The sequence below is a fragment of the Miscanthus floridulus genome, chromosome 5 (assembly GCF_019320115.1).
Source record: "Miscanthus floridulus cultivar M001 chromosome 5, ASM1932011v1, whole genome shotgun sequence".
Lineage (NCBI taxonomy): Eukaryota > Viridiplantae > Streptophyta > Magnoliopsida > Poales > Poaceae > Miscanthus > Miscanthus floridulus.
In genome coordinates this window covers 3,972,869-3,989,614 of record NC_089584.1, presented here as the reverse complement: position 1 = coordinate 3,989,614, position 16,746 = coordinate 3,972,869, and the positions used below count along the sequence as shown (strand labels likewise).

The window sequence follows — 16,746 nt, the reverse complement described above, 5'->3', positions numbered from 1 at the left end:
TCCCGATCCTAATCAAGTGCATCAAAAAATCCAAGACAATCCTAGATTCTATCCATTTTTCAAGAATTATCTAGGTGCCATTGATGGAACTCATATTCCCTGTTACTGCTAGTAATTATTTATACTTCACCTATCTGTCTGGAACTGTTTAAGTTCCTTTCTGTTGCTCCTCAAGTGAGCTCTTCAATTTGGCATCGAGTACTACTATATAGTTGTTAGTTCTAAACAACAGTACATGCCTGCTACTTTCAGACTTAAATACATGTACATATGTATCTACTGCTATACTAGTATAAATTCCTTGTGTTATGCATACACGTTTAATCACTACTTTTTCTTTGTAACTTGGGAGTAGTTGAGTGGACTAGTTAGGAGATTCTTGGGATCTGGGCTTGCTTTATTCTCTTCTAGACAAGCAAAGCAATTACAGAGATAGAAAGATGGAGGAGAAAGGAAAGTGAACAGTGTACTGATGAAACCAAAACAAAAATCACAAGAAGCTTTGCAGCATTTTTATCTGTCTTATCCTGTTGCCTCCTCTACTTTGCAGATGCATGAACTTTTGAAATAGCACACTATTAATGGTTGTCTCTGCAGTCTGCACAAGGTCCCTTCACTCATGGAGTCCCTGTTGGTAGTGTGGGTAGTGTGCTGACATATGTTTGAGAAAAAAAAAGTATACTTTGTTTGGTCAGGACTAATCTGAAGCACTATAAATAGGAGAGCAGAATAATGGAAGCAATTTTAGGCTCTGTACATACTCTTTTATAGCTTGTCTTGGGATTTCAGTATTTTCTCTGAATATAGAAATTATTGGATTCGCTTACGCTGATCCATCTTGTATTGTTACTGAATCTTAATTGTCCATTGCAGAAAATTTAGCTGTGACATTTCCATTCACTGTCAAGAAATTTCAGTTTTTTCACTTCTCAACCAATATGCCATTTTTTTCACTTCTCAACCAATATGCAATATGCTGATCTTGTTACTGCATGTCAACCAATTTTAATTGCAGTTCTCTATTTTGGATTTTTTTGCGAGATCTTATAGTATAATTTATACTATTATCAGCAAGACTAATCCTATTTTGGTTAGGAGCTAGGGCTAATCATCTTGGGATTTTATATTTTGGAGGAATTGCAGTTCTCTAGTAGAATTTCAGTTAGGAACTAGGGCTAATTTGATTTGTCACTGTTCTTGATTATGAATCCAAATACTATTGTCATGCCACTGGAACTGATGTTGAACTTTTTGTCTACCAGGCTTGAGTGTGCAGGAGGTTCTTGTAACTTAGAGTTCTTGTAACTTCTATGAGAGATTTGTGTTCAAACTCTATTTTGTCTTGATCAAGACTGAAAAAGGATGATGCTTATTGATCAAGACTCTATTTTTGTTTGCTACTTGTCTGCTACTTCTCCATCATTTCAGTCCCTTGCTTTTCATGCATGTAGATAAATGTTTACTGTCGAGTTGATGTCAAACAACCTGCTAATGTATATTGTCAAACAAGTGTTTATGTCAAGTTGTAATTGTTGACCCTGTTGAGCTGCTCTTTACAACCACAATGCTGCTTTTAATCTATAGGGAAGAAAAACAGCCACAGCCTGCAGTGGCAGTGGCTGTAAAGGGTAGCTAAACAGGAACGGAACCCTGTAATCATTCCTGGCTGAAACGAACGGCAGTTGCACCAGCTCCGTGACAATTAATTCCTGGTTGTGTATCCGGGCCTGGAATGAGTGATACACCTGGATCCACCGTATCCAGGCCTGGAAAGTTTCAGGGCCAGGAAACGAACGAGGCCTTAGTGTGGCTCTACAATTTCCAAGAAATCAGACTATCAGGGCTGCTTTTAAGTGATCTCTTCTCAACAACAGGGGAACTATAGTGATTAATATAGAAATGAATGCTGACTACAGTTAGCAAGATTCTTTTGAGATAAAGGATTTATTCCAATAAGGTTCCAGCCTCTGCATCAAGTAGGGACGAACAGCTAGCAAGGTGTGACTTGCAAACATATTCAAGTTAGCAAACTGTACTAGAGTGCACCTCAATCACTTACAAACCTCAAATCTCCTCACGCAAGTTTGTGTCTCCACATCCAAGATAGAGACTACATTATCTGAAGCTGTTGCAAGATATCCTCCATAACGTGGTTGGAATCTCAGCTGGGTCGAACCTCCCTAAAAAAGGTATAGCATACATAAAAATCATCTTACTACAATTGCCGTACAGCTCTCTACATGTTCAAGAAAAAAAAATAGAAAAGCACAGGAGATAGTATTGTCGCATTGAGACAAGTTGCTGATTGTGCCTGGTGATAACTTACTCTTTTTTTACAGCATGCTATTCACTACAGTATACACCATATATTATCAATGCTTGCTACCATCATACAAGTCGATGTGATATTAAATGGCTACTGTATTTAACAGGTTGCTACTCAGGTGGACAACTCTTTTTTGTGTTCGCAACAAGAAGAAAATTACATGTCTGACAATAAAACTAAGTCAAGCTGAGAAACCTTGAAATATCCGACAACATTTCCATGCTTGATGCTCCAGAATCGCATCTCATTGTCCCCATCACAAGAACAAATGAGGTCATCCTTGTTTGGGTGGAAATCAAGTGACATAACAGATGCTGAGTGCCCAGTGAATGTACGAATTGAATAACCATGCTGCAAAAATCAATTCCACGGAATTAACTATGAGATATAGAAAACTGAAAAGCAGTAAAATGCAAACATACTTTGCTGCAATTACAGCTTTGAAGAAAATAAGGGCAGGCATCTCTCATGTAGCCAAATGTTTAGAATTATCATGCATGATGCACATCACCTATTGACTACATTTCATATCAAGGAACGGATGCTATGGGCCTTCACAGAATACAATCATGAACAGGGGTTGCTAACTGCTTTCTTTGAGGCTTCACACCATAATCAAATACACATATTTTCAGTGGCAAAGGGCAGTGTAAGGCCTCCCTGGATTTCAAAATAAAAATGAGAAATGCAAAATATCATTGAATGTTACTGGCAGAGGTATTAATTGACAGATATGCGAAGCATGAACTGCAGAGGAAAGAACCTAGAGCTAGAAAGACAATAAATGCAATGATAAATATTAGTATGTGTTAATTGACAGTTGTGCAATGCAGCATGGTGAAACACACATCACCTGACATAAGGACATGATCACGTGGGAAAAAAGGGCAGGAAAACATGGTGAAGTACAAGCAAGCCCCGATGAGGCAAGTAATAATCAAGATGCATGTTCTATAATAACCACAAGTTACTGTCTCAAGAAAAGAACCTCAAGGTAAGAAGTGGCAGAATCAGAATGATTCTCGTTCGTCCTTGCAATGAAGATGTCCCAGAAAACCGACCACCATTCGAAGAGAAACCCCCCTGGCGCATTGATCGCTGTTGCAATGTAAAAAGAGGCAATACTATCAATTACAAGGAATTATATTACATTTTTCATAATGCAGAAGCCCCCCCCCCCCCCCCCCCCCACCCAACACACACAAACCTACCCAAAAAAAAACTCCTACTTTGGTGTCAGTCAAAATACAAACGCCTACCCCAATTTTGCTTGGGACTAAGCTTTCTTGTTGCTGTTAGTCAAAACATAATATGGACCAATACTGTGCTTCGCTTCAAACTAATGCTTAATGCTTCAAGGAATCAAAGTTTGGCCCTTTATGCCGAAAGATAGAAGGTTCGAAACTAAAACAGCAGCAGCACTAGATAATTTTATAATCTGATCACAGCACTCACAAACAGGAGCGGAAGGCACATTGCTTTCGGCTTGGAATGCCTTCGCCGTGTTCTGCAGGTTCCTCTTCAACAGGTAATCATAAATGTAGGAATCCAACCTGCTTCTCAAATAACAAGCATAGCAAGCGTTAGAGCAATAATTTTTTCATTACAATTTTTTTTAGTTTTCCTTTAATTCTTTTTTTCGTTGCAATTTTTTTTCCTTTTAATTCCTCCTTTTGGTTGAAATAATCGGAGTAATAACCTTTCTTACCACTTGGGACCTCAGCTAAACGCTGTTGATATCAATTCCAATTGTTCTTCTTCATGAGGTTCTCCTAGTGCATCCAGTTCATCATCAAACAGGAATTTATATGTTTGATGATACCCTTCATCCTTCATGTGTTTCGCTAGCCTAATCAACTCTACATTTATATTTTCCGCTTCAGGATGTTGCTGTTCCCCAACAACAAACACATGAACTCGGCTGTTAAGCTCAACCCAGCTACACCCTGGATCTTTGCTAACACCTCGGAGTCTCATCAAATGTCTCACCCGCTCAACATCATTCCACTTCCTCTGGGTAGCATAAATGTTTGATAACAATATATAAGCAGATGAGTCCTCAGTACCTAATTCCATCAGTTGTTCACCTGCATATGCTCCAACATCAAAATCTCATAGACTGCGACATGCCCCTAGGACTATACGCCATAGGCATGTTCCATGGTCAATAGTTATTGACTCTATGAAGTCCTTTGCTTCTTTTAACTGGCCTGCTCGGCTAAGAATATCAACTATGCAAGCATAGTGATCAAGCTTAGGAATTAAACTATAGTCTTTGCTCATTGCCCTAAAATAAAACCAGCCTCTGTCAACTAAGCCCATGTGGCTACAAGCACATAACACATTAATGAATGTTATATGATCTGGTGCCATTCCCTCTAGCTTCATCTCCTCGAACAGGTCAAGTGCGTCACTTCCACGCCCATGCTGTGAAAAACCAGAAATAATTGAGTTCCATGAAATAATATCCCTATCAGGCATCCTTCTGAAGACAACCATGCTATCTTCAAGGTTTCCACACTTTGAATACGTAGTAGACAAAGCTGTTCCAACAGAGCCCCCCAAACCAAATCCACACTTCAAGATTTGTGCATGCAATTGCTTCCCAGGCTCCAGTGCTGCAAGGCACGCACATGCTCTAAGTACACTAGTTACAGTTAAATAACTGGGCATAACACCCTCTTTGTCCATCCTGGAATACAACATCAGCGCTTCCTCATGCTCCCCATTCTGCACATGCCCAGTAATCATCGCTGTCCAAATGACAACATCATCGACATCATACAGTTGGTGAAACCCATCTTTCGCATCACCAATACAACCACACTTGGCATACATGTCCACCAGTGCACTCTTCACATAAACCTGCCTCTCAAACCCAAGCTTCACCATCAAACCATGTGCCTGCTTCCCAACCACCAATGCGCCCATATCACTGGATGCGTTCAGTATCCCAACAAAGGTGAATTCAGTTGGTGAGAATCCTGCCGAATGCATCTGTAGGAACATCCTAGCTGCACAATCTGCTTCCCCATTCTGAGCATACCCCGTGATCATTGCTGACCATGTGATGGAGTTCCTCTCCTTAGATGAACCAAACACCGTCATTGCTGCATCCATACACTCAACCTTTGCATACATTGTGACAAGTGAATTCTCCACGGACACAAATCCCACCAAGCCATCCTTCAATACCAGCCCATGCAACTGCACCCCCATAAGCAAACCCAGTGGCACGCTAACTGCGCTAAGAACTGCTGTGGCGACGAACTCATTTTTCTCCAATGGGCACTCCTGAAGCATCAGCCGGAAGAGCTCAAAAGCCTCCTCAGAACACTTCCCTGTGGCATACCCTGACACCATGGCAGCCCAGGACACCGCATTCCGATGTGGCATTTCATCAAACACCCTCCGGGCATCAGAAATAGCTCCCAGCTTGCAGTACATGTTGAGAAGGGCGGTTGAGACGAAGACATTATTGGAGCCAGAGGAGGACGGCAGCTTGCACGCGAGCGCGTGTGCGACGGCGCCAGCGGACGCGGAGGGCACGCGGGCGGCCGCAGTGAACGCGGCGGCGAAGGAGTGCGGCGTGGGGAGGACGGCGTCGGTGGAGGACATCATGGAGCGGAAATGGGAGAGAGCGGCGAGGGGCTGGTGGCGGGAGAGCGGATTGAGGAGGGAGTTCCACGAGGCGGCGTCGCGCAAGGCGGCGGGGATGTCGGCGAAGACGACAAAGGCTGCGCCGAGTAGGGGCCGCGGGAGGGAGCAGTAGAAGGTGATGAGAGAGTTGGAGACAGGCGTGTGGGAGGCTGCGCCGGACTTGAGCGCCCAGCCGTGGAGAGCGTCGCCGGCGCGACGGGTGCGGACTGACGAGGCCGCAAAGCTAAGGTGCTCGATGAATTGCGCGTGCGACATGCGCAGGGCGGCTGGCGCCGCACCAGCCATGGCATGAGTTGGCCTGCAATCGGTTCGGGTCGATTTGGGCGCCGGGGGCTTTTTACATTTTTATTATTATTAAGATTGTCCAATTATCACTCTTAGAATGACACTTACAATTTTATCAGATGAGAGAAGTTTGAGTTCTTCATTTACCACATTTACGCATATGACAAGCCACGCCAGCCCGACACACTAGCGCCCAGTCAGCCCGACACACTGACGCCCAGTCAGCATAGGCACGCGAAATATCCTTGATGCCCATGACCTGCTCCTCTCTCTCCATCTCTGACAGCCGGGTCCTGCAGCTCCATCTCACTGTCAGGTGGGCCCCACTCGTCAGCTTCGTCTTCCACAGGTTTGTCTACAGCGTCGCGCCACATGCGAGCTGGGTGGGGCTGGGCGGCCATGGCGAGCACAGCGAGCTCCGCGGTCGTTGGCCGCGAGAGAGCATGGCGGCACTAGGCAGCCGGCCGCGGCAAGCTTCCGTCGACGGGCATGCACGCACCTCTCCCAGACGGGCACCGTCCACGGCGAAGGAACATGAAGCAGCGTTGGTTCGCGGTGGTGGCGTCGTGGAAACGCTGCAGGGACAACGACCACAAGTAGTACTAGCAGGGCGCGGAGGTGGATGAGCTCGTCTGCGGCCATGGCCGCCCGCGCCACCATGGCCGGGCTCGCCTGCGGCCATGGCCAGCCGCGCTGCTGGAGCCGAGCTCACCTGCGACCAAGGCTAGCCGCGCTGCTAGCGCCGACCTCACCCGTGGCCAGGGCCACCAGCGCCGCTGCCAGCCGAGCACGCCTACGCCCGGGCTGAGCTCACCGTCATGATCGAGCTCTAGCAGCTCGTTGTCTCCATCCTTGATGACCACAGCGTTATGCACATTATGCGTGAGGCTGGCTTCTCTAGCACCAGTGAAGGTCGTGGAGCAGGCAATGTGCAGCATCTTGATGAACATGAGAAGATCATCTGACGAGTGGGACAGGGCGTGGAGCAGGAGATGTGTGCGTATGCCGGAGGTGGAAGGCGAAGCTGAAGAGTGGGGCCCACCTGGCAGTGAGAGAGAGCTGCAGGACCCGGCTGTCAGAGATGGAGAGAGAGGAGCAGGTCAGGGGCAGCAAGGATATTTCGCGTTCCCATGCTGACTGGGCGCCAGCGTATCGGGTTGGCGTGGCTTGCCACATGCGCAAATATGGTAAATGAAGAACTCAAACATAACCATGCTGCAAAAATCAATTCCACGGAATTAACTATGAGATATAGAAAACTGAAAAGCAGTAAAATGCAAACATAACTTTGCTGCAATTACAGCTTTGAAGAAATAAGGGCAGGCATCTCTCATGTAGCCAAATGTTTAGAATTATCATGCATGATGCACATCACCTATTGACTACATTTCATATCAAGGAACGGATGCTATGGGCCTTCACAGAATACAATCATGAACAGGGGTTGCTAACTGCTTTCTTTGAGGCTTCACACCATAATCAAATACACATATTTTCAGTGGCAAAGGGCAGTGTAAGGCCTCCCTGGATTTCAAAATAAAAATGAGAAATGCAAAATATCATTGAATGTTACTGGCAGAGGTATTAATTGACAGATATGTGAAGCATGAACTGCAGAGGAAAGAACCTAGAGCTAGAAAGACAATAAATGCAATGATAAATATTAGTATGTGTTAATTGACAGTTGTGCAATGCAGCATGGTGAAACACACATCACCTGACATAAGGACATGATCACGTGGGAAAAAAGGGCAGGAAAACATGGTGAAGTACAAGCAAGCCCCGATGAGGCAAGTAATAATCAAGATGCATGTTCTATAATAACCACAAGTTACTGTCTCAAGAAAAGAACCTCAAGGTAAGAAGTGGCAGAATCAGAATGATTCTCGTTCGTCCTTGCAATGAAGATGTCCCAGAAAACCGACCACCATTCGAAGAGAAACCCCCCTGGCGCATTGATCGCTGTTGCAATGTAAAAAGAGGCAATACTATCAATTACAAGGAATTATATTACATTTTTCATAATGCAGAAGGACCCCCCCCCCCCCCCCCCCCCCAACACACACAAACCTACCCAAAAAAAACTCCTACTTTGGTGTCAGTCAAAATACAAACGCCTACCCCAATTTTGCTTGGGACTAAGCTTTCTTGTTGCTGTTAGTCAAAACATAATATGGACCAATACTGTGCTTCGCTTCAAACTAATGCTTAATGCTTCAAGGAATCAAAGTTTGGCCCTTTATGCCGAAAGATAGAAGGTTCGAAACTAAAACAGCAGCACAACTAGATAATTTTATAATCTGATCACAGCACTCACAAACAGGAGCGGAAGGCACATTGCTTTCGGCTTGGAATGCCTTCGCCGTGTTCTGCAGGTTCCTCTTCAACAGGTAATCATAAATGTAGGAATCCAACCTGCTTCTCAAATAACAAGCATAGCAAGCGTTAGAGCAATAATTTTTTCATTACAATTTTTTTTAGTTTTCCTTTAATTCTTTTTTTCGTTGCAATTTTTTTTCCTTTTAATTCCTCCTTTTGGTTGAAATAATCGGAGTAATAACCTTTCTTACCACTTGGGATCTCAGCTAAACGCTGTTGATATCAATTCCAATTGTTCTTCTTCATGAGGTTCTCCTAGTGCATCCAGTTCATCATCAAACAGGAATTTATATGTTTGATGATACCCTTCATCCTTCATGTGTTTCGCTAGCCTAATCAACTCTACATTTATATTTTCCGCTTCAGGATGTTGCTGTTCCCCAACAACAAACACATGAACTCGGCTGTTAAGCTCAACCCAGCTACACCCTGGATCTTTGCTAACACCTCGGAGTCTCATCAAATGTCTCACCCGCTCAACATCATTCCACTTCCTCTGGGTAGCATAAATGTTTGATAACAATATATAAGCAGATGAGTCCTCAGTACCTAATTCCATCAGTTGTTCACCTGCATATGCTCCAACATCAAAATCTCGTAGACTGCGACATGCCCCTAGGACTATACGCCATAGGCATGTTCCATGGTCAATAGTTATTGACTCTATGAAGTCCTTTGCTTCTTTTAACTGGCCTGCTCGGCTAAGAATATCAACTATGCAAGCATAGTGATCAAGCTTAGGAATTAAACTATAGTCTTTGCTCATTGCCCTAAAATAAAACCAGCCTCTGTCAACTAAGCCCATGTGGCTACAAGCACATAACACATTAATGAATGTTATATGATCTGGTGCCATTCCCTCTAGCTTCATCTCCTCGAACAGGTCAAGTGCGTCACTTCCACGCCCATGCTGTGAAAAACCAGAAATAATTGAGTTCCATGAAATAATATCCCTATCAGGCATCCTTCTGAAGACAACCATGCTATCTTCAAGGTTTCCACACTTTGAATACATAGTAGACAAAGCTGTTCCAACAGAGCTCCCCAAACCAAATCCACACTTCAAGATTTGTGCATGCAATTGCTTCCCAGGCTCCAGTGCTGCAAGGCACGCACATGCTCTAAGTACACTAGTTACAGTTAAATAACTGGGCATAACACCCTCTTTGTCCATCCTGGAATACAACATCAGCGCTTCCTCATGCTCCCCATTCTGCACATGCCCAGTAATCATCGCTGTCCAAATGACAACATCATCGACATCATACAGTTGGTGAAACCCATCTTTCGCATCACCAATACAACCACACTTGGCATACATGTCCACCAGTGCACTCTTCACATAAACCTGCCTCTCAAACCCAAGCTTCACCATCAAACCATGTGCCTGCTTCCCAACCACCAATGCGCCCATATCACTGGATGCGTTCAGTATCCCAACAAAGGTGAATTCAGTTGGTGAGAATCCTGCCGAATGCATCTGTAGGAACATCCTAGCTGCACAATCTGCTTCCCCATTCTGAGCATACCCCGTGATCATTGCTGACCATGTGATGGAGTTCCTCTCCTTAGATGAACCAAACACCGTCATTGCTGCATCCATACACTCAACCTTTGCATACATTGTGACAAGTGAATTCTCCACGGACACAAATCCCACCAAGCCATCCTTCAATACCAGCCCATGCAACTGCACCCCCATAAGCAAACCCAGTGGCACGCTAACTGCGCTAAGAACTGCTGTGGCGACGAACTCATTTTTCTCCAATGGGCACTCCTGAAGCATCAGCCGGAAGAGCTCAAAAGCCTCCTCAGAACACTTCCCTGTGGCATACCCTGACACCATGGCAGCCCAGGACACCGCATTCCGATGTGGCATTTCATCAAACACCCTCCGGGCATCAGAAATAGCTCCCAGCTTGCAGTACATGTTGAGAAGGGCGGTTGAGACGAAGACATTATTGGAGCCAGAGGAGGACGGCAGCTTGCACGCGAGCGCGTGTGCGACGGCGCCAGCGGACGCGGAGGGCACGCGGGCGGCCGCAGTGAACGCGGCGGCGAAGGAGTGCGGCGTGGGGAGGACGGCGTCGGTGGAGGACATCATGGAGCGGAAATGGGAGAGAGCGGCGAGGGGCTGGTGGCGGGAGAGCGGATTGAGGAGGGAGTTCCACGAGGCGGCGTCGCGCAAGGCGGCGGGGATGTCGGCGAAGACGACAAAGGCTGCGCCGAGTAGGGGCCGCGGGAGGGAGCAGTAGAAGGTGATGAGAGAGTTGGAGACAGGCGTGTGGGAGGCTGCGCCGGACTTGAGCGCCCAGCCGTGGAGAGCGTCGCCGGCGCGACGGGTGCGGACTGACGAGGCCGCAAAGCTAAGGTGCTCGATGAATTGCGCGTGCGACATGCGCAGGGCGGCTGGCGCCGCACCAGCCATGGCATGAGTTGGTCTGCAATCGGTTCGGGTCGATTTGGGCGCCGGGGGCTTTTTACATTTTTATTATTATTAAGATTGTCCGATTATCACTCTTAGAATGACACTTACAATTTTATCAGATGAGAGAAGTTTGAGTTCTTCATTTACCACATTTACGCATATGGCAAGCCACGCCAGCCCGACACACTGGCGCCCAGTCAGCCCGACACACTGACGCCCAGTCAGCATAGGCACGCGAAATATCTTTGATGCCCATGACCTGCTCCTCTCTCTCCATCTCTGACAGCCGGGTCCTGCAGCTCCATCTCACTGCCAGGTGGGCCCCACTCGTCAGCTTCGTCTTCCACAGGTTTGTCTACAGCGTCGCGCCACGTGCGAGCTAGGTAGGGCTGGGCGGCCATGGCGAGCACAGCGAGCTCCGCGGTCGTTGGCCGCGAGAGAGCATGGCGGCACTAGGCAGCCGGCCGCGGCAAGCTTCCGTCGACGGGCACGCACGCACCTCTCCCAGACGGGCACCGTCCACAGCGAAGGAACATGAAGCAGCGTTGGTTCGCGGTGGTGGCGTCGTGGAAACGCTGCAGGGACAACGACCACAAGTAGTACTAGCAGGGCACGGAGGTGGATGAGCTCGTCTGCGGCCATGGCCGCCCGCGCCACCATGGCCGGGCTCGCCTGCGGCCATGGCCAGCCGCGCTGCTGGAGCCGAGCTCACCTGCGACCAAGGCTAGCCGCGCTGCCAGCGCTGACCTCACCCGCGGCCAGGGCCACCAGCGCCGCTGCCAGCCGAGCACGCCTACGCCCGGGCTGAGCTCACCGTCATGATCGAGCTCGAGCAGCTCGTTGTCTCCATCCTTGATGACCACAGCGTTATGCACATTATGCGTGAGGCTGGCTTCTCTAGCACCAGTGAAGGCCGTGGAGCAGGCAATGTGCAGCATCTTGATGAACATGAGAAGATCATCTGACGAGTGGGACAGGGCGTGGAGCAGGAGATGTGTGCGTATGCCGGAGGTGGAAGGCGAAGCTGAAGAGTGGGGCCCACCTGGCAGTGAGAGAGAGCTGCAGGACCCGGCTGTCAGAGATGGAGAGAGAGGAGCAGGTCAGGGGCAGCAAGGATATTTCGCGTTCCCATGCTGACTGGGCGCCAGCGTGTCGGGTTGGCGTGGCTTGCCACATGCGCAAATATGGTAAATGAAGAACTCAAACTTCTCTCATCTGGTAAAATTGTAAGTGTCATTCTAAGAGTGATAATCGGATGAGTGCATATCTTAATAATGGTAAAAATGTAAAAGGGAGCTTTTACATTTTTACCATTATTAAGATGTGCACTCATCCGATTATCACTCTTAGAATGACACTTATAACTTTACCAGATGAGAGAAGTTTTAGTTTTACATTTACCACTTTTACGCATGTGCCATGTCACGCTAGCTCGACACGCTGACGTCTAGTCAGCATGAGCATGTGAAATATTGTTGCTACCCCTGCCTTGCTCTTCTCTCTCCATCCCCGACAGCTGGGTCCCTGAAAGGTCCTAATAGCTAGAGAGGGTAAATAGCCTATTAAAATTTTCTACAACAACACTTAACAAATCGGTTAGACAATTATGAGACGAATCAAGTGTTGCACTAGCCTACTAAAAAGCAAGCCAACTATCACATTTCTAGTTTATATAGTTTCTATCCACACAATAGCTATGTCACTACACTAAGTCAGTGTGCTCTCAAATACTAATTAAAGAGCTACACTAACTAAACTAACAAACTCTCACAACTAACTACACTAAAGAGCTTGATAACTAGTTTACGGTAATGTAAAGAGAGTAAACAAGATAGTTATATCGTCGTATCGAGAAAGGAACCAATCAATCACAAGAATGAATACCAATGAAGACCAATCAACTCGGAATCAAATGATGACCCAACGATTTTTATTGAGGTTCACTTGCTTGCCGGCAAGCTAGTTCTCATTGTGGCGATTCACTCACTTGGAGGTTCACGCGCTAATTGGCATCACACGCCAAACCTTAATAGGGTGACGTACAACCAACACAAGATGAGGATCACACAAGCCACGAGCAATCCACTAGAGTACCTTTTGACTTTCCACCGGGAAAAGGTCAAGAACCCCTCACAATCACCACGATCGGAGCCGGAGACAATCACCAACCCCCGCTCGACGATCCTCGCTGCTCCAAGCCATCTAGGTGACGGCAACCACCAAGAGTAACAAATGAATCCCGCAGCGAAACAAGAACACCAAGTGCTCCTAGATGCAAACACTCAAGCAATACACTTAAATTCACTCCCAATCTCACAAAGATGTTGAGTCTATGATGGAGATGAGTGAGAGGACTTTGGCTAAGCTCATAAAGTTGCTATGTTAATGCAAAATAGCCAAGAGAGTGAGCTTGAACCGTCCATGGGGCTTAAATAGAAACCCCCACGAAATAGAGTCGTTGTACCCTTTCACTGGACACAACACGGGGTGACCAGACGCTACGGTCATATTGATCGGACGCTGGACCTCAGCGTCCGGTCACACGATGCGTGCTACGTGTCCCATCTCTTCAAATACTGAGCGTTTGATTTCAACGATCAAGTGATGACCGGACGCAGTAGCTCAAAGTGACCGGACGCTGAGGTTCAGCGTCCGGTCGTTTCCAGTAAGCATCCAGAAACGATTTTTTATGAGCTAGACCGGACTCACCCAGCGTCCGGTCACTCGGCGTCTTCTCTATACACTACCACGTCAGTAGGACCGGACGTAGTCCTTCAGCGTCCGGTCAGAGACCGATGCCAGCGTCTTCGCTGCTTCTACTGACCGGACGCGCTGGTCCTTCCGAGACCAGCGTCCGGTCACTTACAGTGACATCCGTCTTTTCTGTATAGGGCGTTGATGAAGTTCTAACTCTTGTTCAAATGTGCCAACCACCAAGTATATCATATTGTGCATATGTGTTAGCATATTTTCGTAAATATTTTTAAGGGTGTTAGAACTCCATTAGATCCTAAGTGCATATGCAATTAGTTAGATCATCTAGTGGTATTTTGATAACCACATTTTGATACGAGTTTCACCCCTCTTAATAGTATGGTTATCGATCCTAAATATGATCACACTCATTAAGTGTCTCGATCATCAAAACAAAATGGCTTCTACAATTTATACCTTTGCCTTAAGCCTTTTATTATTTTTTCTTCTTTTCAAGTCCAAGCACTTGATCATCACCGTGGCATCACCATCATCATGTTATGATCTTCATTTGCTTCACCACTTGGAAATGTGCTATCTATCTCATAATCACTTTGATAAACTAGGTTAGCACTTAGGGTTTCATCAATTCACCAAAACCAAACTAGAGCTTTCAGTCCCATGACACCTGTCACTGTCAGGTGGACCCCACTAGTCAGCTTCGTCTTCCAGCTCTAGCATCCGGATGGGAGACAGCCAGATAGGCCACGCTCCTTCGTCCGCGCGCAGGAGCATCACCGGGCGCCGCTCGCCATGGCCAGAGCTCCATCGCCCAGCACCTGGATGTGGCACGCGCTCGGCACGGCCTTCACGCCCAGCTCGTTGGAGCAGCTACTCCCCATACGAGCTACCCAGCGGGTGAGCCACCACCTCGGCCTCCCTCTCCGCGCGCTCGCGAGGCCGCGGCGGAGTTGCTCGCATGCGTGCCCGCGAGGCCGCAGCGGAGGTGCTACTCGCACGTGCGCCGACGAGGCCGCGGGGGAGCTGCTCGCGCCCGCACCGGCGAGGCCGCGGCGGAGCTCCTCGCGCCACGCCGGCGAGGCCGCGGTAGAGCTGCTGCTCACGCGCCTCCTCCTCGGCTTCCTCACGGCGTGCTGCTCCGAGCTCCGTTGTCGGCCAGCGTGGACAGCACAGGGTACTTGCGCGAGAAGCACGCGTCGCAGTAGTCCCCTGACTCTTCGCCGTAGATGCTGTGCAGCTTGCCCAGCGAGAGGAAGGCGAGGGAGTCGCCGCCGGCGCACGCCATCCAGGTCCATCCGGTTGGAGATGAGCTCGCATGTGCACCTCCCGCGCGCCGGCGTCGCGGAGCAGCCCCATGATCTTGCTCGAGGTGGTGCTGCGCACCAGGGAGTCGTCCACGACGACGACGCTCTTGCCGGTGATGACGCCGCGCACGGGGGCGAGCTTCAGCTTCACAGCGAGGTCCCGAATCACCTGCGTCGGCTGGATGAAGCTGCGGCTGCTGTAGTGCCAACGGATGAGACCCTGCTGGAACTCGAGCCCCGACGTGCGTGCGAACCCGACGAAGCTGACTTTCCAGTGGCAACATCATTGAGTTAGCATTGCTTCTTTCCAGTGGCAACGTCACCAGTTGAAAGGGCCTTCTCAGCTTAATCAAGACTGATTTGCGCAATAGAGTGAGCGATGAGTGGCTTAATGACTTGATTTTGTGCTATAGTGAGAAGGAGATTGTTAAAGGACTTCCTAAGAAAATTAAAAGCACTTTCTAATCCATGAAAGATCGAAAGATGAGTTTACCAATTACCACCTTCAAAAAGGCCTTGATGTTCTTAGTGTTTTAGGAAAAGTATGTCGAGATGTCCTATTATATTTTGCAATGCTTTTAATTTTTCTCGAATGCGGTTGTATTAGAAGATGTAAGTGTATATTACAAGATGCCGTTTCTGGCCTGCCGGATATCACATAGAGGCTACATTTTTAAAACTGACATTCTAAGAAACATTGCTTTGTAACTGAAACGCTATCCTTCTGCTAGGACTCTAAGCCCCTCGGCGCCGGCTTCGATCCAATGGTCGGCTGTCAGCACGTCTTCTACTGATGAAGCATCCACAAGTAAGCAGGCCAGGCCCGTCCGCGAGCGCCGGCCCAACGTTAGGCTAACTGGCCCAGAATGGAAGGATTAGGCTTAGAAGTATAAATACCAGAGTGAGCAAGGATGAGGGCATGGAGGAAACTATGCTGTAGTTATTTTCTCTAAGCACTTACTGTAATTCAGATACATTCAGTTAGTGCTTTAGCCGAATATTCCTATTTTATTCTTCTTCCCGAACAAGGAACTTCCCGTGTTCACAATTGGTATCAGATTTGCTTGTTCGATCCTGCTCGCCTTCCTCGCCGCTCCATCCCGATCCGATTCATTCTCCTGTATCGAGCTGGAACCCCACGAGTTTCACCACGAGCACTTCACCCGCCTCCGCCGCACGCTGGGCGCTATGGATCCACAGCTCAAGGTCATCCTCGACGAGATCCAGAAGTCCCGCGACGACTACAACCGCCGCTTCGACAACCACGACGAGCAGTGGAAGGGCCGGTTCGCTGACCTTGACCGCGCCCGCGCCGACCGCGCCGCCGCCGTCGACCAGCGCTTCGACGCCCTCGAGTCCACCTGCTCCGAACTCGCCTCCGCCATTGGCAAGCGGGTCGCCGATCTGGAAGCTCTGCGCGGTGGCAAGCTCACCTCCGACAGCGCCGACCGCGTCACAGCTCTCGAGGTTGCCACCACGGATCTCGGTGCTTGGCGCCCGGAGATCGCGGCCCTCGTGGACGATCTGAAGGTCGAGGTGAAGAAGCTCTCCCAGGCGCCTGACCGCAAGGTGTTCGACGCTTCGCCGCAATGGTTCACCGTTGGCACTTCTTCTTCCTCGACGCCTGCTCGTGCTCTGGCCGGTGCGGC

General features: G+C 48.2%; 2 protein-coding genes across 3 annotated transcripts; both read right to left on the bottom strand.

Annotated features, from left to right (window-relative positions):
- Positions 1-1,825: 1,825 nt before the first annotated feature.
- LOC136451363 (pentatricopeptide repeat-containing protein At2g33680-like) lies at positions 1,826-6,277 on the bottom strand. Its single transcript, XM_066452071.1, has 5 exons — positions 4,035-6,277; positions 3,782-3,879; positions 3,315-3,424; positions 2,522-2,677; positions 1,826-2,180 (listed from the first exon to the last, which is right to left on the bottom strand). The coding sequence occupies exon 1, from the start codon at positions 6,269-6,271 to the stop codon at positions 4,439-4,441; it is 1,833 nt and encodes a 610-aa protein (XP_066308168.1). The 5' UTR covers positions 6,272-6,277; the 3' UTR covers positions 1,826-2,180; positions 2,522-2,677; positions 3,315-3,424; positions 3,782-3,879; positions 4,035-4,438.
- A 1,733-nt stretch (positions 6,278-8,010) lies between these two features.
- Positions 8,011-11,084, bottom strand: LOC136451362 (pentatricopeptide repeat-containing protein At2g33680-like). Of its 2 annotated transcripts, none has more exons than XM_066452069.1 (3): positions 8,842-11,084; positions 8,589-8,689; positions 8,011-8,233 (listed from the first exon to the last, which is right to left on the bottom strand). In XM_066452069.1, exon 1 carries the CDS (start codon positions 11,076-11,078, stop codon positions 8,853-8,855), a length of 2,226 nt encoding a protein of 741 aa, XP_066308166.1. In that variant the 5' UTR covers positions 11,079-11,084; the 3' UTR covers positions 8,011-8,233; positions 8,589-8,689; positions 8,842-8,852. The 2 variants fall into 2 exon arrangements, with proteins under 2 accessions (XP_066308166.1, XP_066308167.1); XM_066452070.1 differs by having other exon boundaries at positions 8,589-8,686.
- Between the last annotated feature and the right edge of the window lie 5,662 nt (positions 11,085-16,746).

Coding starts and splice junctions, on each gene's coding strand:
- LOC136451363 (XM_066452071.1), bottom strand. CDS start 6,271: ATGGCTGGTGCGGCGCCAGCCGCCCTGCGCATGTCGCACGCGCAATTC.
- LOC136451362 (XM_066452069.1), bottom strand. CDS start 11,078: ATGGCTGGTGCGGCGCCAGCCGCCCTGCGCATGTCGCACGCGCAATTC.